Source organism: Salmo trutta, chromosome 33 (assembly GCF_901001165.1).
Source record: "Salmo trutta chromosome 33, fSalTru1.1, whole genome shotgun sequence".
NCBI classification, from domain to species: Eukaryota; Metazoa; Chordata; class Actinopteri; order Salmoniformes; family Salmonidae; genus Salmo; species Salmo trutta.
In genome coordinates this window covers 15,410,607-15,436,657 of record NC_042989.1, presented here as the reverse complement: position 1 = coordinate 15,436,657, position 26,051 = coordinate 15,410,607, and the positions used below count along the sequence as shown (strand labels likewise).

Below are 26,051 nucleotides of genomic sequence, written 5' to 3'. Positions count from 1 at the left end.
ACAACTCAAGCGCCGGTTCACCAGTATGAACGAAATTGGAAACCGCTTGTTTTGTTTCAACCCTCAAGAACTGTTGTCCGCTAAAGATGATCTGTTTGCATCTGCCACTTTATTGGCTGTCCAGTATCCAGACGACCTGTCCCCAGAGCTTCCTATACAGTTCATCTGTTTCTGTAACGTGTTGAGGCCGGCAATTAAGGATAATGAGAGGCTCAATTAAAAATGTTTCAGAATTGCTTATTTGAAGCACCACTCCCCTCTGCCAAGTTTCCCTGATGTTGCTCTGGCAATCATGCTGTTTTTAACCATCCCTGTAACTTGCTTCGGCGGCGAGATCATTTTCTCAACAAAAACTTTTTAAGAACTAGGCCTACCTAAGAAGCATTAGGCTCTCGGTCTGTTAAGCTCACGTTATTACGAAATAATTCTCATTATTATGAGAAATATAACATTATTTCGAGAAAGATGTCCGGTTGCATGTCAAGGTGAAATAGCCTTTTATGCTGAAACGGTAGCATAGGGTACTTGGCAAGCAAGGCATCCTCTCATGCACAGGTTGACATTATGGCTGGTTTGCTTGAGTTGATCAACTTTTATTTCCTCCTCCGTTTGAGGTATTGGGAGATATTCATGTCATTGAGCAATATAGATGGTGTTTTAATTAGTTTACGGAGAATTCTGAGTTCCAGGCTCTACAGCAGACGGAAAAAAACGAATCTGACCTCCTTGACCGATATGGGCAGCTTCATGGACACAAACTGATGCGGGATATATGGTTACCCAAAATGCAGTCTGGTGTTTACGTCATATTCTAGACCCCCATGGAGTGCGCATTTGGGCGGAAGTCTTACTTTCACAACCATGATGACATAGAGGAACATCTTAGGTAGGTGTCCTTTTTGTCATATAATTTCACATTTGGAAGGAGCATTGAAATAATTAGCTAGCATGATATACATTTCTAGAACAGACATATCTAGCTAGCAAGCTATATGAATGATGCACTGAAATTAACTATTCGAGGGGGATCACTATGATGGCTAATCTCAAGAACAAGCAAGCCCCTACCTGAGAAGCATGTCCTCAATGCATCCAGCATTCTACTAATGTATTGTCAATGAGCGCTGATTATCAAAAGTGCATTTATAGTGGCTTGGAAATAAAATGACATTGCAAAAGGAAGCATAAAATTAGTAAGAAAACCTTTTGACATCGTCAGATTGACAGTATAACTAACCCAAGATTAGACCACAGCCTGTAATTTCCAATGTGAACAAATGGGTCATAGTGGACAGAACAAGCAAGGAGGGGGGCCAGAGACGTGCTCCAGCTAGCGAGATCCTATTGGCGCATTCTAGCATGTACAGTATTTGCATATTTCTGTTAGGGAACACCTACTCAAGTGCGTGTGTGCATTAAATCAATTAACCCTTGCACTCCTAAACAACTTCAATTATTTTATTTTGGCAAAGGGTAAAATCTACAAAATACAGTCCACTCTAACATATTCTAGTGTTGGGAAAGGAAAACGGTATTAAGATCAAATGTTTCATCAATTAGAACATTAGTATAATGCCAGCCAAAATCCATCATGCTCCATCTTCTCCCACTGCCGCCCACTGGGCTTCCTCTCACCACCATATATGGCTGTATCACATCCGGACGTGATCGGGAGTCCCATAGGGCGGCGCACAATTGGTCCAGCGTCGTCCGGGTTTGGCCGGGGTAGGCAGTCATTGTAATTAAGAAATTGTTCTTAACTGACTTTCCTATTTAAATAAAGGTTAAATAAATAAATAAAAAAGTGAGTGGAAACGCCAACCAGATACTTCACACTTATACATCCGGTGAAATATTTGGCTCGTTGTTCTATGTGGTATAACGTTTATAGCTAGCCAACATTGAGGGGACACCACCGGATGTTAGCTAGCTAACATTCCTAGCTATTTTTGACAAATTTGTCACCCCTCCCTAGGATGTCTGGAGAATTTTGTACTGCAAAAATGGGTTGAATGGCCCGCTGGGAGTGATTTTGATTGGATGTTACATTTAAAGAACCCTCCCCCACACACCCGTAGAAGGTGTGCTGTGTGTTATATACAGTTGAAGTCAGAAGTTTACATACACCTTAGCAAAATGCATTTAAAAACTCAGTTTTTCACAATTCCTGACATTTAATCCTAGTAAAAATTGCCTGTCTTAGGTCAGTTAGGATCACCACTTTATTTTAAGAATGTAAAATGTCAGAATTTATGATTTATTTCAGCTTTATTTCTTTCGTCACATTCCCAGGGGGTTAAAAGTTTACATACACTCAATTAGTATTTGGTAGCATTGCCTTTAAATTGTTTAACTTGGGTCAAACGTTTTGGGTAGCCTTCCACAAGCTTCCCACAATAAGTTGGGTGCATTTTGGCCCATTCCACCTGACAGACCTGGTGTAACTGAGTCAGGTTTGTAAGCCTCCTTGCTCGCACACGCTTTTTCAGTTCTGCCCACACATTTTCTATGGGATTGAGGTCAGGGCTTTGTGATGGCCACTCCAATACCTTGACTTTGTTGTCCTTAAGCCATTTTGCCACAACTTTGGAAGAATGCTTGGGGTCATTGTCCATTTGCGACCAAGCTTTAACTTCCTGACTGATGTCTTGAGATGTTGCTTCAATATATCCACATAATTTTCCTTCCACATGATGCCATTTAATTTTGTGAAGTACACCAGTCCCTCCTGCAGCAAAGCACCCCCACAACATGATGCTGCCACCCCCGTGCTTCACGGTTGGGATGGTGTTCTTTGGCTTGCAAGCCTCCCCCTTTTTCCTCCAAACATAACGATGGTCATTATGGCCAAACAGTTCTATTTTTGTTTCATCCGACCAGAGGACATTTCTCCAAAAAGTATGATCTTTGTCCCCATGTGCAGTTACAGACCACAGTCTGGCTTTTTATGGCAGTTTTGGAGCAGTGGCTTCTTCCTTGCTGAGCGGTCTTTCAGTTTATGTCAATATAGGACTTGTTTTACTGTGGATATAGATACTTTTATACCTGTTTCCTCCAGCATCTACACAAGGTCCTTTGCTGTTGTTCTGGGATTGATTTGCACTTTTCGCACCAAAGTACGTTCATCTTTAGGAGACCGAACGTGTCTCCTTCCTGAGCGGTATGATGGCTGCGTGGTCCCATGGTGTTTATACTTGCGTACTATTGTTTGTACAGATGAACGTGGTACCTTTAGGCGTTTGGAAATTGCTACCAAGGATGAACCACACTTGGCTGATTTCTTTTGATTTTCCCATGATGTGAAGCAAAGAGGCACTGAGTTTGAAGTTAGGCCTTGAAATACATCCACAGGTACACCTCCAATTGACTCAAAAGATGACAAGTAGCCTATCAGAAGCTTCTAAAGCCATGTTATCCTTTTCTGGAATTTTCAAAGCTGTTTAAAGGCAGAGTCAATTTAGTGTATGTAAACTTCTGACCCACTGGAATTGTGATATAGTGAATTATAAGTGAAATTATCTGTCTGTAAACAATTGTTAGAAACATGACTTGTGTCATGCACAAAGTAGATGTCCTAACCGACTTGCCAAAACTATAGTTTGTTAACAAGAAATTTGTGGAGTGGTTAAAAAATGAGTTAATGCTCCAACCTAAGTGTAAGTCACCGTCCGGGTAGGACACATTTTGTAGAGAATTGATGCATTTGCTCATTTCAAGTTATCAAATGTGGCCGACAGTCTGCAATTCATATTTATTGAAAGTGGATTATGCTGGTGAAGTCAAACATCACAACAGGTTCTAAAACCATTCTTGGTTCTATTTTTGACACGCTGCAAGTCCCGCCTCTCCCATCTCCTCATTGGTTTTTAGAAGCACATACCCACGTGGGTGATTTTAAGATGAACTGAGGTCCACAGTCCAGTTGGTGGTGGTAATGCACCTTAAAGTTGGTTGCAACCGCCATATAAAGTCAAAGAAGACCGAACGAGGAAAGATTACTAAAAACTAACTCGGTTTACCCTTTTATCTGTGGAGTAATTGTCAGAGTAGAGGACCTTGTGCATTTCAGGTAAAATAACAACCCAATGTTTAAATTCTATGAAAAATTAGCTAGCAGCAGCAAGCTAGCTAAATGGCCCTGAGTGTGTCATGTGTTTCGCTCTTTCCCCAAATTAATATAGTTGCTTCAGAGTTCGTTTCGATATTTCAACATGCGTGTCCTGAACGCGTCTGGTGTGAATGGCCAAAATCAACATGCACAGGCGGATGCTCGCCCAGTCTAGTCGGCATGTAATGAAGCCTGTTTCTTTGTTTTTTGTCCTCAGACATGGAAAGTTGTGAGACTGTTTGCAGCTGAAGAGAGGTCCCAATGAAAGATCTAATCAAACTATTTGTCACATGCGCCGAATACAAGTGTAGACCTTACCGTGAAATGCTTACTTACAAGCAGTTAACCAACAGTGCAGTTCAAGAAGAATTAAGAAAATATTTACCAAATTGAATTTATTTTTAAACTTTTGCTTAAGTAACACAATAACATAATAATGAGGCTATATACATGGGGCACCGGTACCGAGTCAGTGTTGGGGGGTACAGGTTAGTTGAGGTAATTTGTACATGTAGGTAGGGGGGAAGTGACTATGCATAGATAATAAACAGCGAGTAGCAGCAATGTACAAAACAAATAGAGAGGGGGGCGGGTCAATGTAAATAGTCCGGTGGCCAGTTTATTAAATTTTCAGCAGTCTTATGGCTTGGGGGGTAGAAGCTGTTAAGGAGCCTTTTGGTCCTAGACTTGGCGCTTTGGCACTGCTTGCGGTGCGGTAGCAGAGAAAACAGTTGGGTGACTGGAGTCTCTGGCAATTTTATGTGCTGTCCTCTGACACCGTCTATTATATAGGTCCTGGATGGCAGGAAGCTTGGCCCCGGTGATGTACTGGGCCTTACGCACTACCCTCTGTAGCACCTTACGGTCAGATGCCGAGCAGTTGCCATACCAGGCGGTGATGCAACCGATCAGGATGCTCTCTTTTCAGTCTCCCGAGGGGGAAAAGGTTTTGTTGTGCCCTCTTCACAACTGTCTTGGATCATGATAGTTTGTTGGTGATGTGGACACCAAGGAACTTGAAACTCTCGACCTGCTCCACTACAGCCCCGTCGATGAGAATGGGGGCGTGCCGGGCCTCCTTTTCCTGAAGTCCACAATCATCTCCTTTGTCTTGATCACGTTGAGGGAGAGGTTGTTGTCCTTGCACCAAACGGTCAGGTCTCTGATCTCCTCCCTATAGGCTGTCTCGTCGTTGACGGTGATCAGGCATACCACTGTTGTGTCATCAGCAACCTTAATGATGGTGTTGGAGTTGTGCCTGGCAGTGCAGTCATGAGTGAACAAGGAGTACAGGAGGAGACTGAGCACGCACCCCTGAGGGGCCCCTGTGTTGAGGATCAGTGTGGCAGATGTGTTGTTACTTACCCTTACCACCTGGGGGCGTCCCGTCAGGAAGTCTAGGATCCAGTTGCAGAGGGAGGTGTTTAGTCCCAGGTTCCTTAGCTTAGTGATGAGCTTTGAGGGCACTATGGTGTTGAACGCTGAGCTGTAGTCAATGAATAGCATTCTCACATAGGTGTTCCTTTTGTCCAGGTGGGAAAGGGCAGTGTGGAGTGCAATCGAGATTGCATCATCTGTGGATCTGTTGGTGCTGTAGGCACATTGAAGTGGGTGTAGGGTTTCTGGAATAATGGTGTTTATGTGAGCCATGACCAGCCTTTCAAAGCATTTCATGGCTACAGACGTGAGTGCTACGGGTCGGTAGTCATTTAGGCAGGTTGCCTTTGTGTTCTTGGGCACAGGGACTATGGTGGTCTGCTTAAAACATGTTGGTATTACAGACTCGTACAAGGAGAGGTTGAAAATGTCAGTGAAGACACTTGCCAGTTGGTCAGCGCATGCTCGGAGTACACGTCCTGGTAATCTGTCTGGTCCAGCAGGCTTATGAATGTTGACCTGTTTAAAGGTCTTACTCACATCGGCTGCGGAGAGCGTGATCAAAGTCGTCCGGAACAGCTTATGTTCTCATGCATGTTTCAGTGTTACTTGCCTCGAAGCAAGCATATAAGTTACTTAGTTTGTCTGGTGGGCTTGTGTCACTGGGCAGCTCTCAGCTGTGCTTCCCTTTGAAGTCTGTAATAGGGCCGGTGTAGTATGATTCGATCTTAGTCCTGTATTGATGCTTTGCCTGTTTGATGGTTTGTCGGAGGGCATAGCGGGATTTCTTACAAGCTTCCAGGTTAGAGTCCCGCTCCTTGAAAGTGGCAGCTCTACCCTTTAGCTCTGTGGGAATGTTGCCTGTAATCCATGGCTTCTGGTTGGGGCATGTACGTACTATTTCTTATTGTTGTTGCCTTGTCAAGAAGGAACCTGCAAGTAAGCATTTCGTTGGACGATGTATCCCATACATACTAGTAATACAACTTGCGCGCAATTTAGGCAATCTTTTCTCTAGGTCATCATGCACACGGCCACCTTTGTGACGCTAACCACAATAAGTATAAATCACAATAATGGAATTTGCGTTTCGCCTTCTAAATAAAAGTCCCCCTTTGAAACTGATCCAAATAGTGGAATAATGCTAAACAACGTTGGAATGTTATACAACTTAAAAATGAATACAATAATTAATTAATTTTACAAGAAACTGTAAACAACGTTCAAATCCCACTGTGAATGTATAAGACTGCATAATTGCATTGGGGGCATACACACAGTTATTCAATATACAGCCTAGCCCTCAAACTCAAGGTGGCATTCTGCCTTACCCCTACAGTTTTCATCCATTAGCTTTTCCCACGACTACAATCCCAACACTGTGTTTTAACGTTTAGAAATGCCAATAATCGTTGCTTGCTATACGGCTTTAGAAACATATGGGCCTCATCTTTCATTAGAAAGAATCCTTTAAATAAAAATGATTAACTTACTGTAGTAGTTTTGCACATATCCATAAAGCTATGGGTACCTCCATCCGACGAAACTACGCTTCTGATACACTTCCCGAGTTATGCTTACACACAGGTGTTCAGAGCATGCTAGATAGGTAGGTAATAGGTAATTAGCACAGGTGGTCGTTCGCCTCATGTTTTCCGTTAACAAGCATTGTAACATGAACATATGGCCGTGTGGGAACACTAATCCTATCAAGGTGTGTATCAATTTAATTTAAAAAAATTATCGCTGATATGAAATATAAGGTCCTTCCAAAACCGTACCGCAAGCGACAGTTGTTACTGTTCAGATTGAGCGTTGGGGCTCTTAACAAAACTCCCGGTACAGAAGACGCCTTTGTCCAATGACTCTTATGTGTAACGTAATGGAACTGAGTCATATCAAGGGCTATGTGCAGCCTTAACTATGGAAATTAAGTATCAGCCTTGTCAGTGACACACACAGATTACAATCCCAAAGAGTTTACACAAATATTGGCGTCATAGTTTATTGCAGGATTTTGACCCTTGGAAATCACCTCACCAGTTAGTCTATTGTATTATTGAACATTAATATTGGACTGTACTATGGAGTGCACACCAATGAAATGGGGTTATCAGCCTACTCTGTGACACCCACAAAACACAACACAATTATGCAGTCTAATACACTTTGAAGGCAAATCGCAAATTCCTCTTTTGTGGCTAATCCTTATTGTCGCTAGCTTCACAGGCCACACCGCCACACAAGACACATCCACAGCTGTGCGGAAATGACACTGCAGGCGCGCGCCCCGACATGTCACGCGAGACGACACAGACCCCCCCCCCCCCCTCCAAAAAGGAGAAACACGAACAGTGTGAAATTCCCACGGCAGAGATGTTGACCACGTCTTCCATTACTGCAAAGGACTACATTAAACCGTAAAGGTGAGTTCGAGCTAAAGCATCTGTGTTTTCATTTTGACAATTCCACGAAGAGTGGGGAAAACTCGTACAAGGATATACACTGACGCGTCACGAAATGATAAGCTAGCTGTAATGCGAAGTATAAATGTATATTATCGGTGTATTCAAATACATGTCATAGCGTTTTTTAATTGCCACGAAAGGCTGAAGTTTTTATTTCCAGTGGGAAAAGTAAAACAGTTGTGTGTGTGTTCCATGTTTTGGATCATGGGCTTCTAGTGTTGAAGAATGAGGAAGTGGATGGGACAGAAACCAAAGGGGGCGAGTGAAGCAAATCATATAAAGCCTCCACAGAGTCCTCTTGCATCAGAGAACACACAACTCACACACTGTTAGAAGTTAAACAATAGAGCACAAGTTAGTGTCTTATATTTAATTGTAAAATGAGCGTAGCTTACTGCGGTGCTGTCCAATATTTTCGTTAAGTAAACATGCGCCCAAACTGCTGATCAAATAGCACGGGTTCAGAATATCATCCATGTATGCCTATGAACATATAAAGCGGTGCAGTAGACAAGGGCCTGATTGATTACAACAATATTACATTAAATGCTTTACTTTTTCAATGGAACAACAATCACAATTGTTGTTGAAGCATAGAATGTGACTTTTAATTTGAAAGATGAAGTCTCTAACAACATTAAGACAATGCAATCAAAGTAATGTGCCTATTTAGAGAAATTACAACAGTCAAGGTTACTTACCAGTGCAGTGACATTGGAATTCTGAAAATGGCATAAACAGAGATGTTGCAGGTTTTATTTATTTTTGACTCTATTGTTTTACTATAGGATATGAATTCCTCTGACCATAGGGAACACTCAGATGGAGAAATGCTTGAGATAGGTAAGTATAAACCATTTAATATTCTACTGTTATTGCAACTATTCACTTCCAAACTGTTTGGATTTAGCAACAGCTAAAGTGGGGGAAATCTAATCAAGCTGTATATTGGAAATAACATAACAATGATTTGAAATGTTTATTTTCTGCAGAGCGAGAACCCATTCAAGACATCAAGACGGAGACAGATGAATGTACTATTAGTGAGACAACTGAAGGACCCCGAAGATGGTACCTTGGAACTAGTGAGGCCACCAGGAAACGTGCTGCCAAGGACATGGGCTGTGACGCACACAATTCTGAATTGCTCCAGTCTACCAGCAGCAAAAGAGTCAGGGTCTCTAGTGAGGTAAATTAATGAAATGGCATAATCTATAATTATGACTAACTTAATTTGGTAAATAGACAAATGTCATCAAATAGACATAGGCTTGCTTATTCCTGTTTTTATTTACATGACATTAAAAATAAAACATTTTTAAATTTGAGATAAGAAATGCATAATGTTGTTGTTGTCTCTGTGTAGACAGGGCGGCACTTTTTGAGGAGATTGTCTGAAGAGTCCACGAGGCCACAACCCCTCTGCCTGACATCTGCGGAGAAGGACCCTGCCCAGGAGAAGACTATAGCCTCTTACAGGAAGCCTCTCTACAGCATCTCTCACAGAATCACAGAGAAGAAGCACACATCAAGCCTGGACCAGCAGCCTCAGCATGAGGGAGGAGTGCAGCTAAGCTACAGCAATCTCTTATCCCCTCAACTGGTCAATACAGGAGAGCACAGCCGAAGTGAACCCCTCTCTGTCCTGGGGGCAGCAGGGTCCATGTCTTCAACAGACTCTAATCTATACTCCCTCATTGAGAAGATGTTTTTCATCCTCAATACGCTCAACTCAAGCATGACCCAACTGCACAGCAAGGTGGATCTACTTTCCCTGGAGGTCACTCGCATCAAAAAACAAATCAAACCCTCAGAGATGGCAACTGAGTTCCAGCCTCCACCAGAATACCTGTTGACAAGTGAGGAGCTGAGTCAACTGATGGAGCAGACATCAAATGCTGGCGAGTTGGGTTGTCGACTGCTAGTACATCTCTTCCCAGAACTTTTCAAAGCCAAGGAGTGCACTCCTGGTTGTATCGCCAACAAGAGAACGTTGGATTCCCTACAGCTGCAGCTAATACGCAACTATGTGAAGGTGTGTTTTCCTCTGGTAAAGAATAACAACATTTGGCAGGATGAATGCCTATTACAGATTAATAACTTCTTTAACCGCTTCTGGGCTCAGAAGGATATGGAGAGTGGGCCACAGTCATGTGGGAAACAGACTATTACAGACTTTGGTTTAAAAGCTGAGCGGAACCAGCCCTGCCATTTTATAAATGAGGAGGGGCAAGAAGTGCACCTCGACTTAGACTCCAATAGTGACCACACCAACAATAAAGTAGTGGTGCCAGACCTTGTGTTTGACACTCAGGAGGTTGGAGAGGATCTTGATAAGCTCTCCTCCCCTGAAGACTTTATGTTTCTTGTAAACAGAGTTTTCCCAGAGGTTTTTGAGGAGGGGAAATTGCCAGAGGGTAGTGTGGGAAAGATGATCCTGGACTCAGACAGGATAGAGATTATCCGTAAGTACATGGAAGCTAATTTTCCTGACGTCCCGGAGGATAGTTGGCTGCATGTGTGTGTGCAGCGCATAGAAGATGCAATAGAGGGTTACCACAGTAACGGTAATGGCAGTGAGCCTGAGAACATGAACGATGAGAGCTATGACTCCACAAGCCTCCCAGATGATGTCTCTATCATCAAGATCAGTGACATGTGTGACTACGAGAGACCAGGTCGTAGGTCAAAAAAGTCGTTGCTTGTGCCAGTCGATTTTGAACAACTTGAGATCCCCCTACCAGATTTCAGTGTCCCTCAAGAGTATCTGCTCTCTAGGGAGCAACTGAGGAACAACTATGACTGTAGCTTGTCAATTGGGAACTTTGCCTCTCGCCTCTTGGTACTTACATTCCCTGAGCTCTTCACCTACGAGAACACACGGAAGCATTACAACTGTAGTGGCTCTCTCGGGAAGAAACAGCTTGATCCTGTGCGGGTCAACCTTATTCGCCACTATGTACAGCTACTATATCCACAGGCCAAGAATGACAGAGTGTGGACCCTGGAATTTGTGGGTAAACTGGACGAGCGGTGCAGGCGACGAGACACGGAACAACGGCGGTCGTACCAGCAGCAACCCAAAGTCTATGCTCCTGAGTTGGAGCAAGAGCCTGTGGACTTTGTGGCTGCTTGCCAAGTGAACCAGCTCAACACAGAGCACTTGGAGGACTTTGAGATCCCTCCACTACCCCCTGAAAAAAGTAGCAAAGATTTCTGCATGATCCCCCTGGAGGAATTGACGGTGTCGATTCCAGACTTCCCAGTGCCTTTGGTCTACTTGCTCTCAGACACTGAGGTGCGAGAGATTGTCCAGCAGAGCCTTTCAGTGGGAAACTTTGCCGCCCGCCTACTGGTGCGCCTCTTCCCTGAGCTCTTCACTCAGGAGAACCTGCGGCTTCAGTATAACCACTCAGGCGCCTGCAACAAGAAGCAGCTGGATCCAGTGCGTCTCAGGCTCATCCGCCACTATGTAGAAGCCGTGTACCCAGTTGAGAAGATGGAGGAGGTCTGGCATTATGAATGTGTGCCAAGCATAGATGAGCGATGCCGGCGGCCCAACCGCAAGAAGTGTGACATACTAAAGAAGGCCAAGAGATCAAATACTGTGTCCTAGTAGCAAAGCTAAAGACAATTTGTATTTTTTATTCTAAATATTTGCACAAAGACAGAAGCTGAATAGCAGAGTGGAGCCTTTACAAGTTGGCCTTATCCTACACAGGACCGTTTGCAAAGGCTTTTCATTAGTACTCAATGTATTTGTAATATTGAACTACAGTATTAGACAGTTTAGTTTATCATCTGCTTGTTTGAGATTATAGACTGTATACAACAAAACAAGTGTCATAGCTCATCTAATTTACCCTGTATATAAGATGTGTAGCCTTAAAAACAACCATGTAAATATTACAAAGACAGATCACAGGCAAAGATGGATAAAAATGGTGATTGTGACATAAGCAATGGAATAAACATTGTGGCACCACTGGTCTTTTATAAATGCTATACCTTCTTATAGAAGTTTGTATTAAAATCATGGCAACAGATCCCATTAAGCCATTTGTAATCAAGTCAGTCGAATTCAGCATTTCACTTTATTAGCATTTAGCACTCCATAACTTATCCCACACATATCCCCTTGCATCTGATTCAAACCATGACCAGCCATTTCATAATTACATAGTAATATTGAGAATGAGTCTTACTAATATTTGTTAATAGAAAATTGTGTCAAGGCCCAAGGCCATTTGAAACCAGATAAGCCAATGAAGACACATACCAAGAAGACTATGTAAAAAAAAATGCACCATTCACTTTGATGTAACATCATGCATAGACATAGATACTCCAAATCCCTTGTCAATGGGGAGTGGTGTATTCAGTATTGTACACAAACTCATTGTTTAAAGGCATTCTGCTTGGGAAGTTCTATGTTTTTCCAGCGCCTCAGAACAACTTTGTACCGGTCTCCATCCTTGGATTCACCCAATTCCTTCTTAATGATGACTCTCAAAAGCATGACAGTGTCTGTTTCTTTGTTCTCTGACAATACCAGGTCCAAGGTGTCCCCAACTTTAACCTGAAGAGAGAACCAAAGACGGGTACAATTAAGAAACTTAGGGTTTGATTCAATCCGTATATATACACTGAACAAAAATATAAAACATGTAAAGTGTTGACCCCATGTTTCATGAGCTGAAATAAAATATCCCAGAAATGTTTCATACGCACAAAACGCTTATCTCAAATTTTGACAAATGTTTACATCCCTGTTAGTGAGCATTTCTCCTTTACAAAGGATAATCCAGCCACCTGAGGCATATCAAGAATCTGATTAAACAAGTGCACTTTGTGCTGTGGACAAAAGGCCACTAAAATGTGCAGTTGTCACAACACCACACAGATGTCTAAAGTTGAGGGAGCGTGCAATTGGCATGCTGTCTGCAGGAATGTCCAGTGGTGTTGCCAGAGAAGTGAAAGTTCATTTCTTTACCATAAGCCCCCTCAAATGTAATTTTAGAGAATTTGGTAGTACGTTCAAATAGCCTCACAACCATGTGTAACCACGCCAGCCCAGGACCTCCACTTCCGGCTATTTCACCTGTCTGAGGGGGTGCCAAGGAGTATTTCTGTCTGTAATAAAGCCCTTTTGTGAGGAAAAACTAAAGTCTGATTGGCTGGGCCTGGCTCCCAAGTGGGTGGGCTTATGTCTGCACCCTTGCCCAGTCATGTGAAATTAATATATTTGGGCCTAAGAAATTTATTTAAATTGACCGATTTCCTTATATGAATTGTAACGAGTAGAATCTTTGAAATTGGTGCATGTTGTGTTTTTATTTTTGTTCAGTATAGATTTTGTTTATATAGCGCTTATCATACAGAATCTCAGTCGATTTAAAAACTAAAATAAACTTCAGGGAGCTGGCAGTTTATGGGAGATGGTCTTCTACAGCTGGATGATGATGCAGTTCAGTAAAGGAGTAGCTTGGGTGGAGGTGTTGTCGGTGGTCAGAGAGGGAGAAACATTAATCAGACAGGCAGGCCCGGAGCTGTTCATTAGGCACCTCTGTTTCTGAAGTTCACAGTTACTCCTCTTCTGTAGGTAGGCTTTAACAGATGCACCATGAAAAGTGTAGCGCCCATATGGGTGATGCGTCGGCTGCTATTACAAGCACAATTTAAATATTAAGGTTATTTACCGTAAATGCAGTGTCCGAATGAGGAAACATTGCCTTTAAATTTCAGTCGCGCTATAGTGCGGATATTCAGTGCAGCGGATTGAATCGAGCCCTTAGACTTGTCCCTGACAATCCAGTTGGTTAGACTGCTCTACCACTTCAGTTCACGGGGGGTGGGTTTGGATCCTAACAGTCCTGTAAGATGTTGAAGGTTGACAGAAATATTGTTTATTTTATACATCATTACTAGGCACAAAAGTAACTCACCAATTTACTTTTCTTGACAAGTTTCTGTCCATTTAGCCAAAGCTTGTTGCCATAGAATGCATCCTCCACTTTGCTGAAATAAAGACAACAACAAAAATCAGTTGGCCACTGAAGATAGGCCTAGATTAAAGCCTTTTAAGTAATTCCATATCAATAAAATAATTTGACCTCATCTCTTCATTCAAGCTTTCAGGAGAGAGGTGCTCAAAGTCTACCCATTTGGATTCCCTCAAATTGTTGTCAATATTGATGCCAAATATTAATGATACCATAACCCAACCCTCTTTATCTCATTGAGTGCATCCATTTGAAAACAAAGGCATATCTCTGTAACAACTCACTTGCGTGCTATGTCAAGGCCAGCTTTCATGATAACATCATATCGAAAGGACTGCACATATTTCTCTATGTCTTTGTAGTCTTTTGGCACACTGGGGTCATCCTCAGGTTCATCTTCATAGTCACTGTCCTCCAGGTCCTTTTCATCATCTTCTTCCTCCTCTTCCTGTACAACCTTTGCGCCTCCTTTCTTCTTGCTGCTTTTGAACCTCACGTGATGAAGAACCAACCTGCTCTTAGCTGAATTCCAGCGTTTAGGAAGCTTGTGTGGCCCAAGGGTCAGGAAAGAGGGGGAACCACACAGCTGGCGGGTGTGTAGTGTCCTTGGGCACCATTCTGTCCAGTAAGGTCCCGGTCCAGGGTTCAGCAGCTTTCGGGTACTCAGCCTTCCCAACTGTCTCAGGGCCAGTGCCTGTATCAACAATCCCTGCATGCTGTAGCTCCTTCTTGTGACTTGAAAAAAGTAGACAGTCGTTTACAACAATAGAGCTATAAAGAGCAGTTGAATGTGGATTTTTGGTACAACAAGCCTTTAGGAAATCAATAACTATATATGTAATATAGATAGGTTACATTGTCAAGTTATGTTGGTGGCCCACTATGGTAATGGTATGCCTCCAGAGTCGTGCAGCGGTCTAAGGCACTGCATCTCAGTGATAGAGGCGTCACTACAGACCCTGATTAGATTCCAGGCTGTATCACAACCGGCCGTGATTGTGAGTCGCACAATTGGCTCAGCGTTGTCCGGGTTAGGCCGTCATTGTAAATAAGAATTTGTTCTTAACTGACATGCCTAGTTTAATAAAGGTTCGATTTTTACGTTTATGTGGGGGTGTGGCCATAAGAGCAGCACTCATTAGGGTTGAATAGCTTTAACTAACTAGTGCACAAGCTACCGTTACCTCGTTTGTTTTTAAGGTTAACTAGTTGACATGCAGTAGCTAGCTAACTACATAATCACATTGTTTATATTATGCAGTGTACTCAATCTCTTCTCGTCCACAGCTAGGGTACATGATGTATGTAGCTAGCTAACTTAAGTCTAACATTTTTTTTAAATACTACAAATAATTGTTTTCTTCAACCTAGGCTAAAGTGAGCTTACTTTGTAATGTGTCACATTAGTTTAGCTAACGTTGCTAACTGAAATACATACCTTGCTACAGAGATAAGCAATACAGCTAGTAGCTAATAAACGTTGTTTCTCCTCATGATTACTGGTTGTAGCAAAGCCCATGTCGTAGTTACCTTTATTTTGAGATGAGTCTCCTTCATTCAATTAGCTTGATAGCTAGCTAGGTACTTATACCATGACCCGTGTGCAGGTCAGCAACAGTAATATCACTTCCGCGTCAAGTTAGACAATCCTTCAAATTAAAAGTCCGCTGTATTTTTTTTATTTAACCTTTATTTAACAAGGCAAGTCCGTTAGCAACAAATTCTTATTTACAATGACGGTCTACCAAAAGGCAAAAGGAATGCTGTGGGGACGGGGCTGGGATTAAACATGAATAAATACAAATAAAGGACAAAACACACATCACGACAAGAGAGACAACACAACACTACATAAAGAGAGACCTAAGACAAGAGACGTAAACAGTGAAAATTAATTATGAAGGCAAAAAGATGGACCATTGGCACAATAATAATTTTATCTGACTAGTAATCCAACACATACATTTCTGCGAGACATAATAGAGGAATATACAATCTGCACAAAAGCAAGAGCCGTCATTGTAAATAAGAATTTGGTCTTAACGGACTTGCCTAGTTAAATAAAGGAGGGAAAAAGAGTAGGAGTTTGTTGCTTTTTTATTGAAAAGACGGTGTACAGGTGGATTTACACCTCACGAAAACCATTATTGTTTGCGCCATAACTTTAAAATTAATAATTTCCAGCATTTCAATGAAAAAACCTTCATCAGTGTTTGTTAATGATGGTTTTTTAATAATTCAAACTATATGAGGTTCCTCAAAAACTGGTGACAATGTAGCCTATTTATGCCTCCTGTACCACCTGTTGTTTTGTATACAGTGCCTTAAGAAAGTGTTCAGACCCCTTGACTTTTTCCACATTTTGTTGTTTTACAGCCTTATTCTAAAATTGATTAAATCGTTTTTTACCCTCATCAATCTACACACAATACCCCATAATGACAAAGCAAAAACAGGATTTTAGAAATGTTTGCAAATTTATTATAAATAAAATACGAAAATATAAATGTACATAAGTATTCAGATCCTTTACTTCGTACTTTGTTGAAGCACCTTTGGCAGTGATTACAGCCTCAAATCTTCTTGGGTATGACGCTACAAGCTTGGCTCACCTGTATTCGGGGAGTTTCTCCCATTCTTCTTTGCAGATCCTCTCAAGCTCTGTCAAGTTAGATGGGGAGCGTCACTGCACAGCTATTTTCAGGTCTCCCAGAGATGTTAGATCGGGTTCAAGTCCAGGCTCTGACTGGGCCACTCAAGAACATTCAAAGACTTGTCCCGAAGCCACTCCTGCATTGTCTTGGGTGTGTGCTTAGGGTCTTGTCCTGTTGGAAGGTGAATCTTCGGCCCAGTCCAAGGTCCTGAACGCTCTGGAGCAGGTTTTCATCAAGGATCTCTCTGTACTTTGCTCCGTTCATCTTTTCTTCATTCCTGACTAGTCTCCCAGTCCCTGCCACTGAAAAACATCCCCACAACATGCTTCACCATAGAGATGGTGCCAAGTTTCCTTCAGATGTGATGTTTGGCATTCAGGCCAAAGAGTTCAATCTGGTTTCACCAGATCAGAGAATCTTGTTTCTCATTGTCTGAGAGTCCTTTATGTGCCTGTTGGCAAACTCCAAGCGGGCTGTCATGTGCCTTTTACTGAGGAATGGCTTCCGTCTGGCCACTCTACCATAAAGGCCTGATTGGTGGAGTGCTGCAGAGATGGTTGTCCTTCTGGAAGGTCCTCCCATCTCCACAGAGGAACTCTGGAGCTCTGTCAGAGTGACCATCGGCTTCTTAGTCACCTCCCTGAGCAAGGCCCTTCTCCCCCGATTGCTCCGTTTTGCCTGGCGGCCAGCTCTAGGAAGAGTCTTGGTGGTTCTAAACTTCTTCCATTTAAGAATGATGGAGGCCACTGTATTCTTGGGGACCTTCAATGCTGCAGAAATATTTTGGTACCTTTCCCCAGATCTGTGCCTCGACACAATCCTGTCTCGAACCTCATGGCTTGGTTTTTGCTCTGACATGCACTGTCAACTGTGGGTCCTTATATAGACAGGTGTGTGCCTTCCCAAATCATGTCCAATCAATTGAATTTACCACAGGTGGACTCCAATCAAGTTGTAGAGACATCCTCCAGCCTCCAGTATTTATGCTGCAATAGCTTATGTGTCAGGGGGCTAGGGTCAGTCTGTTATATCTGGAGTATTTCTCCTGTCTTATCCGGTCTCCTGTGTGAATTTAAGTATGCTCCCTCTAATTCTCTTTTTGGTAACATCTCCACATTTTTGTGTTATCACGGCCAAAATGTAACCCCTAGAGATTACTAGTTAAAAGGTATTGAGGGACTAATCACCTAAGATTTACATATATACAGACCCATTAACAATCTTATGCCATGAGGTTTTCAGTAGTTGTTAGTTTCCTGCGGACATACATCTTTGTTCATACACAAAGTCATGGTATCTGTGAATACACTGCATTGTCATAGGGAGGTCTCCACATTGGAGCCATTCCTATGGAAGGACCTGCGATTGTTGTAGTTCTCCCTGCAGTGGACATGATTGTGGCAGTTCTCACTACAGTGGACAATGAGCACTGGGAAGCAGAGAGCATCCTGGTAATCCAGGGGGGTCCTCGTCGTCATTGCTTAGGCGTCCGGACAGGCAGCGGGCGTTCTCACTGGGACTCAACTGCTCATCCAAACTGTTTCTACTCCTCCAGAAACAGCTGCGCTGCGAGCCTTAACGCCGGCCCAAGGAGAAGCGGCTGTCGCTGTAGGACACCCGGCCGACGCACGGGCTACTGCCGGTACATAAGCTGAGGGCACTGCTGGAGGAAACGGAGGAGCTGCTCATTGCCCAGTGACAGCTCTTGCAGTTCTGTCTGAAGCCACCAGTGGAGCACTGGGCCATTTCCATGAGACAAGCCTCAGAGTAGCTAGGCACCAGCTGCTGGTTGGAACGGATGTGCCACCCCAGATCTGTTCTGTCGATTGTGTTGGCTGTAAGGGCATTCGTCGAGAGGGGTCACAGGGACGTAATCCGCCACGAAGAGCTTCTCCACACGGTAATGGATGTAGGCAGTGTGGTACTCTGTGACAACCCTCAGGGGCCATGAGAAGGTGAGAAAGGATGCTGCCCAGAACACATGATGAGACACCATACCATGGACGGTGGTCAGGGTGAGAAAACACAATCACACACTCCTTTAAGTTGACGTCCTTCAGGTGCATCCCCCCGTACCTCCATATAGTCATCTAGCTCCTCGTTGTGAAGAACCTTGCTCTTTGAGTGAGGTAGGAGTTCTCAGACTCCACATTAGCAAAACTAAAACACTCAGTGAACCTCAGTTTTGTGAGTGGGGCCATGCAGTTGTTTTGAGACGTCCTTCACCCCACAGGGAACATTGTCATATTCTGCCTCAGCCACATGGGCGTTTACCCATTATTGGTAGACCTGGGTGCTGGTGTAGGCGTCCCCATTACGGTAGTGTGTGACCTGCCGGGTCTGTCTAACATAGTGGTAGCTAATGGTCTTCCACCAGATGCGGGGTTTAGCTTGCTGCATCCTTTGAACACGTTCATAAATGCCTTCCACGTCCCATTTTATGCTGCAGCCCACTCTTGTCATGGTGCCAGCACTCCACTAGGTAGAGCAGTTAGAGCATGAGTAGGAAGGCCAGAGGGGTGTAGACGTAGCCATCAGAACAGGGGCTGTCATGGTACATCATGGACTTCCCTTTAAAGGCACTGTCAAAGGTGAGGCGGGTCACCTGCTCCTTTGCAGCCGTACATGAGCATGGAGAGCGGCAGGCCTTTCCAGATGCTCTCTTTACACGGGGACTTGATCAGGGATTGTTTCAAGTGCTTCTGCTGTTAATTAAAAGCATGCAAAAAAAGGGAGGATAGTGTAAGTAAATGTAAATGGACACAGCATTTTGAATTTCAAACCATTCAACATTTCATGACCATTGTTGTGGTCTTCTGACGTTTTATTCACAATGTTTATCCTTTTCCCCCCCCACATCTATGAAGCTCCTATTTAATTCACTGCAAGGTTGCTTGACTCATATTTTATATATATATATATATATAAACCTATAGGCAATTGAAACAATTTGCTTCATTCTTGATAGGAAAATACTATAAAATAAAATACTATTAAATAACAGGATAAAAGGTATCTTCATACGTCCTTAATATTTTTTTTAATATGGCTTTATTTCCACCTTGTTCATCCTAGGCTACACCTGAATACAGTAAGGTCTGAGTAAAAGCAGGCATCTGATGTACGAATGTACATCTTGAATCTTTCGATCCCATCAATATTCGACCATGTATTGCTTTTGTTATAGCAAGGCTTGTGGAAATTGTATGGCAGCATAATATGAGTGGTACCTCTTCTCTGGTGTCATCCTCGAAAACGGTGGTTGTACTGCTCTCACTCGCTGTCGCAGCCGAATTTCCGAATTGAGTTTACTTAGATCGCTTGCTCCAACGTAGAGATAGTTGCTTGTGTCTATCCAGTTTCCTTTGTTAATTTTGCACATAAAAAGCGTGATTTATTTGCTTACAATCTATAGGGTATGTATTTTAAATAAAGGCATTCAGCAGCCGAGAGAGCTGATGGTAGACATTTAATCGAATAAAACATACAGGTAACAGACTAAAATGTCGCGATCAAGAAAGCATTTACACCAGCGGCGTCTTTCAAGAGATCAGGGTATTTAGAATCGTGTTTGAATTCTCCCTCACTCAGATTAAGGAACGTGACCTTGTCGGTGTGCTGAAGTTATCCTCTCCACTAAGCATTTTATAGTCAACCTGAACAAATTGGGTCTGTTCATACACACCTGTTATAACGACTTTATAATATGAACAACAACCTAACAATAATATAATTACTAATTGCCTAGTAACAATACAACTGATTCAGCCTACTAGCCTAATATTTGCCCAGGCTACTACTACCAATAGTATGTACTATAATTGTATTTATAAATAAACACTAAAGAATGGTAAGAAAACAAAAAGCAGACGGGCAAGACATGGTGAAATTGTTATGCGACATGTCTTGAATTTGTTCAGGTTAAAAGATTGTTCTGAAATGCAAACCCTCAATGAAACGGCAGATGGCAATGTAGGCCTACGCACGTACAATATGAGTAAAAAACGAAGGCAGTAAAAAGTGTTAATTTGTTGTGTAGGACTATTTTTTATGAACATCCCTACTGAAAGTAGAGCAAGATCTTTATGGATAATTTCCTCTCCAATATGTCTCAGCATATGAATAACTGAAAATGGCTAACTGTTTACATTAAGGTATAGGGCCTGCTTGAAAGGATGTATAAAAGAGTTCACGTAGGTATACTGTAACGGTTAATTATTAGATTAATCCAATATAATTTATGCATCTATAAATAAACTAACACATTGATATGTGTCCTTGTCATTAGCTGCATGCATTGGCAATAATAACAGGCTAATTATCAATGGGCTACAGTGAAGTCACAAACTCACTATTTGGCAAGGAACAAAAAAACAAGCACACAATTTCAACCTATGTGTTTATTACAGATTCATAAACTATTCATAAACCCCATATACAATCATTTTTAACGGTTTATGAATAAATCCGATTAAGTAGACTAGTTACCGAAATATAAGTAGGCCTATACTTTGGCTGGGAAAGATGGTGAGACTCAAAGCATCTTGATTGAAAAAGTATCCTACAATTGTTGCTCCTCGCTAGGGGCGCTGGTTGAACACAGTGCAATAGAGAATACAATGTAGCCACTCAGTGTCAGCCAAATCCATGATATTAACACAATCTAAAGAGCAAGGGGAGTTTCCAAAGTCATCAAACCCGTCCAACTTTCTCATTTACAGCTATAGACCACTGAAAATGGATCCTATTAGGGCTGCTGTTCCTTTGCTATGGCTTTCCCTGTGCTTTGGGAATATTCTGGAGGCAGCGGTACTTGGATCATTGCAGTACCCCTCCGGTGCGGATGATAACGGGCTTGCTTCACATCTGGATGAGCGGAGTCGCAGAGAGCCGACAGCGGTGTCCAGGAAAGACCCTCCGATAAATGATACTATCGTCCCCCATGAGTATATGGTATCTCTATACAGGACACTATCTGAGATAGAGAGCAGAGGGCTTAACAGCAGTGTTCCTCGCACCGCAAGACACGCCAACACGGTGACCAGTTTCGTGGATCAAGGAAAAGGTGGGTGAAAGTGAAATCAGTAGGATTATTATTATCACTCAAGGTAGACTTAATCATGGTGGTTGCCATTTATTTGGGGTTTGAAGGCAATTCAAATAGCTGACTCTACTGGACGTAATACATTAATTGTGATTCATGGGTTACAATCAATCAGTTATCCAAATATCCATAGCCTACTGCAAATTGCTGTATTATAGGTCAACCTATTTGGACAAGTCTGTGTTGGAAAATGATATGGTAAATACGCGACAACTGATTTGGGAATATTTAGAAAAATTTCTGTCATAGGGTTTAAAAAAAACTTTTTTTGCCATATTAAAAACCATGATTTCCCCTTATTAATTAAAATAGAAACATTGAATTGCAATATCTTGAAAAACCTGATAACCTTGCAGCGAATTGTTTGACAATTTCCTTCTCCAGCATTCATTATTTTAAGATGAATGCATTAATTTGAAATGCTCCCCTACGCCATATCCCGACATCTGTCAAGTTGGCAACAATGAGTGATTGAAAAGTATTAAGGAGCGTAAAGTAGGCTACCTACAACTGAAACATTAGTCTATTTGGGGAGGTAGGCTACATTTGTTTCACATTTATATGGGAGTTTTCTAAATACTCGAAATACTTCCAACGAAATATGAAGTCAAATGTCTCGTATTTCCAACATCTGTGATGTATAAACCTCACTGGCACCTTGAGCTAAACACTTCGAAAAGGCCTGCTTTCCCCGAGTCCAGGTGTTGCTGATAAAAACATACTTGTAATTTAAAACGGGTGTTCACATAGAATATTTGTTTGAATAAGTATACTCTGTCAGTAGGCCTATTCCATCAAATTAAATTGCTGGATTACAAGTACCTAAACTATGTCCAAAACGTTTTTTTTTTATTGGGCATAGTGCAATTTGTTAATCAGGATTTTTAAGGAATACATTTTCATGTAAATATAATAACAATGACACTGTTTTAGGTTAATGTAAACCTATACATTACAACAACAACAATAATCATAACTATAATAACAACAATAACAACAATGATTATTCAACATTTTGGTTTGTAGACCTGTGGCAAGGAATTATTTCTCTACTTCCTCTCAAAACATGTTATAACTGTGTGTTATTCTTGTGTGTTAAGAAATGTGTTATTATTTTCAAAGGACTATAGTCATTTTACATCATCTTTTTGAGGATTCCAAACTTGTTTTAAAGAACAAACACAATTAAAAGGTAAAAGTGAAGGTAATTAAAAATAATTTAAAACTAGATTCCAAAACAGGCATGAACATCTTTTCGGTCTTAATGCATTTCATTTCCTTGCAGTTTGGTTTCAAAGTCAGCAATTAGTAGTAGTCTTAATATTAGACAATATTATAGTTTTTTATTGATGTAATTTAGTTTTGCCAACAAAGTAATCTAGTCAATGTGCACCTGTGTGTGAGTTTAAATGTGTACACTGACTTTCCCCCATAAAGGTCACAGAGCAAGTTCACCTCAGGTACATGTAGACACAAAATATATGAAAAGAATGCAGCTTTATCTTTTATTCACTGAGATTACAACATAGTCTGGGTTATGTCATTGCAAGCGGATATTTGCTAGGATAGTGCTGCTCCCTTCACCTTTCATTGTCTGGGTATTCCACTTAAGCCTGCCTGGCTGGTCTTTCTCAGAGGGGGACAAGGGGTAGAGATCATCTGCACTCAACAAAGGCTTGAATGCCCTTTTCCAGCAGGAGCCTCACTGTGCACAATTCCGTTTTATTTTGAGGTCTCTTCCATAATGCATCGATGACACGACACCACAATCTGGCCTTGGATTCTTATGCTACCCATCTGTATTGGAGAAGAAAGTCCCTTCATGTTTTAACCATGGAACTGCGGTTTCGTCCTCAGGTTGCACCGTATCCCAAGACCTCTTGCTTGGGTTGAATGTCAACATGAAAACTTTTGAAAGTTAGGCGATAGTCTGTTCCCTCTTAGCAAGCTTTCCCCCCTGCCAATTGCCACATCTCCGTCATGGTTGCAACTGTGGTATGGCTGATGCTGTGAATAGCTGTTACGTGCCAAACGGAATTCTCTGGGGAGGGAGGACGTAGACGTGACTAACATATCAGATGCATAGAAATGATTTAAATATTATTTTGTTTGTCTTTCTTTTTCATGTATGTGATACTTCAGGTGAGTGTCAGGTTTCTGTTTGTTTGTGGACTACAGCTGTATGTGCACCCATCACTATATGAAATCCAAACATTCTACTAAATATACATTACATCCCCATCTCTTTGGTGTGTTCAAATCTCTAAAGCCACCACTTTCTCTCTATGATAAATATGGACCGAAGGAGGAAGAAAGGAAGGGAGCTGAGGCCACTTCAGTTTCAGTTTCTCCAGTGTCTCGCCAAGCTCTCCTCTCACTCAATCAGTGTAATTAGCACATACTGCCAAGGACTTGAGCCTGCCTACAGGTCAGCCAAGTGCTTTCCTCCTGGCCTGCTCCTGGAAACGGTATTCCCACCGAGGGGGAGACACACAGACAGGGCTTCATGGCCACAGGCTTTCTGTCTAGCGTAGAGAGCCACTGCACTTGACCGAAGGGGAGTTCCTGCCAAACGTTGAAGACTTGTTTACATATGGCCGCAGACACTCAAAGAGATTTAAGTCAGCTGACGCCCAGTGCTTGGTTTGCGTTCCCCACCCTCTTTTGGAATAGGTGTGTTTTAATAACTGTGTATGTGTGTGTTCGTGTTAGATTCAAGTGACTAGCCTGTGTTTGATTCCACTACAGATCACTCCTCCTGGGGAAGTGGCCAGCGCTATCTCTTCGACCTCTCCAGTCTGTCCAGGACTGATGAGCTTGTGGAGGCAGAACTGAGGATCCTGAGAAAGCCACCGCTGGATCTCCTTCCTGTGCTGACATGGGGCAGGAATCTTTATCGCCTCCTCCTCTACACTTGTTCGTCTGAGGGGAACTCTGGGAGACGGCTGCTGGATTCCAGGACAGTCGACGTTCTGGATGGCGAGCCTCCCAAATGGGATGTATTTGACGTGTGGGCAAGCGTGAAGGCTCGACGAAGGAGCCACAGGACAGCAGCGGGCAACGACCTCCTTGTGGCCTGCTTTGACCTGCTGGTCGTTTCGGAGTTGACCAAAGAGGCAGCCAACCCTCTTACAGTAGGGCTGGGACGCCAGTCTCGGCAGCCCCAGGAGAGGGCCTTGCTGGTGGCTTTTTCTCGCACCCGCAGGAAAGAGAACCTGTTCAAGGAGATCAGGGAGCAGATAAAGGCAGTGCGAGGAGACATGGGTTTTCTGGATCCTTTGGACCTCTCTGGTGACGTGGTTGGTCACCTATCCAGGCGTCGCAGACGCCGGACTGCCCTGACCAGCAGATCTATAGGTGGAGCTGGTGGGGGAGGAGGAGGCGTCGGTGCTGGAGGAGGTGGAGGAGGAAGGAGTGGTGGAGGCAGCGGGCGCAGGAAGACTCGATGCAGCCGCAGGCAGCTCCACGTCAACTTCAAGGAGTTGGGCTGGGACGACTGGATCATCGCACCGCTGGATTACGAGGCGCACCACTGTGAGGGCGTGTGTGACTTTCCGCTGCGCTCACACCTGGAGCCAACAAATCACGCCATCATTCAGACACTTATGAATTCTATGGACCCTGACTCCAGCCCGCCCAGCTGCTGTGTCCCCTCCAAACTCAGCCCCATCAGCATCCTCTACATTGACTCTGGCAACAATGTGGTCTACAAGCAGTATGAGGACATGGTGGTGGAGAGCTGTGGCTGCAGGTAGCATTGCGACAAGAGGGGGATGTCTGATTGTCTTGTCGGAAAATCAATTGGTGGTTTGATGCGCTTGTTAACTCAGGCCTCCCCTATCTCTTCCCCCTAAACCAACTGTATTTTGTGATTTGCTGAAAAAAAGTACCGACAAGTATGCTCATTACTGATCTGCCTTAACTTGAGTGAAACATAATCTAATTTGCTGCTTAATTTATTAGAATTTGTCATTGAGCTGCTATTTAATTTCATGAGCTCTTTAGCATTTCTTTACTCATAACATGCTCTGGCTCTCTCTCTCTCTCTCTCTCTCTCTCTCTGTCCCCTTGGCTCTGCATGTTGTTCGATGCTGTCAACTTTAGTAAATGTCCCATTCTTAAACAACCGCTATGCTTCTGACTTTGGTTCTATTACATTACTTTAGTAATCCATTTATGATCAGGTGTATAAAACATTAGCCCGAGCTTTTAATTTGCTGAACAGCAGACAGAATTAATTGAAATGAACAAAACCCCAGACTTCTAGCGTTATGACAACAACGTTAGAGTACATTTGTGTGCCTATAAGAGAGGCATGGGAGTAAATGATTTGATATC

General features: G+C 42.7%; 3 protein-coding genes and 1 pseudogene across 4 annotated transcripts; 2 read left to right on the top strand and 2 right to left on the bottom strand.

Moving 5' to 3' along the window:
- Window positions 1-7,464: 7,464 nt before the first annotated feature.
- LOC115172451 (BEN domain-containing protein 3-like) lies at window positions 7,465-11,940 on the top strand. The gene is made up of 4 exons (XM_029729902.1): window positions 7,465-7,911; window positions 8,742-8,796; window positions 8,946-9,142; window positions 9,320-11,940. Exons 2-4 carry the CDS (start codon window positions 8,745-8,747, stop codon window positions 11,567-11,569), a joined length of 2,499 nt encoding a protein of 832 aa, XP_029585762.1. The 5' UTR covers window positions 7,465-7,911; window positions 8,742-8,744; the 3' UTR covers window positions 11,570-11,940.
- Window positions 11,941-12,031: 91 nt separating this feature from the next.
- mtres1 (mitochondrial transcription rescue factor 1) lies at window positions 12,032-15,585 on the bottom strand. Of its 2 annotated transcripts, none has more exons than XM_029729903.1 (4): window positions 15,486-15,585; window positions 14,240-14,690; window positions 13,899-13,971; window positions 12,032-12,532 (listed from the first exon to the last, which is right to left on the bottom strand). In XM_029729903.1, the coding sequence occupies exons 2-4, from the start codon at window positions 14,668-14,670 to the stop codon at window positions 12,350-12,352; spliced, it is 687 nt and encodes a 228-aa protein (XP_029585763.1). In that variant the 5' UTR covers window positions 14,671-14,690; window positions 15,486-15,585; the 3' UTR covers window positions 12,032-12,349. The 2 variants fall into 2 exon arrangements, with proteins under 2 accessions (XP_029585763.1, XP_029585764.1); XM_029729904.1 differs by having other exon boundaries at window positions 15,394-15,571.
- Window positions 15,586-17,695: 2,110 nt separating this feature from the next.
- On the bottom strand, window positions 17,696-19,679 carry LOC115172071 (transmembrane protein 151B-like; annotated as a pseudogene).
- Window positions 19,680-21,189: 1,510 nt separating this feature from the next.
- LOC115172450 (growth/differentiation factor 6-A-like) lies at window positions 21,190-25,841 on the top strand. The gene is made up of 2 exons (XM_029729901.1): window positions 21,190-21,674; window positions 24,462-25,841. The coding sequence occupies exons 1-2, from the start codon at window positions 21,257-21,259 to the stop codon at window positions 25,466-25,468; spliced, it is 1,425 nt and encodes a 474-aa protein (XP_029585761.1). The 5' UTR covers window positions 21,190-21,256; the 3' UTR covers window positions 25,469-25,841.
- The last annotated feature ends 210 nt before the right edge of the window (window positions 25,842-26,051 follow it).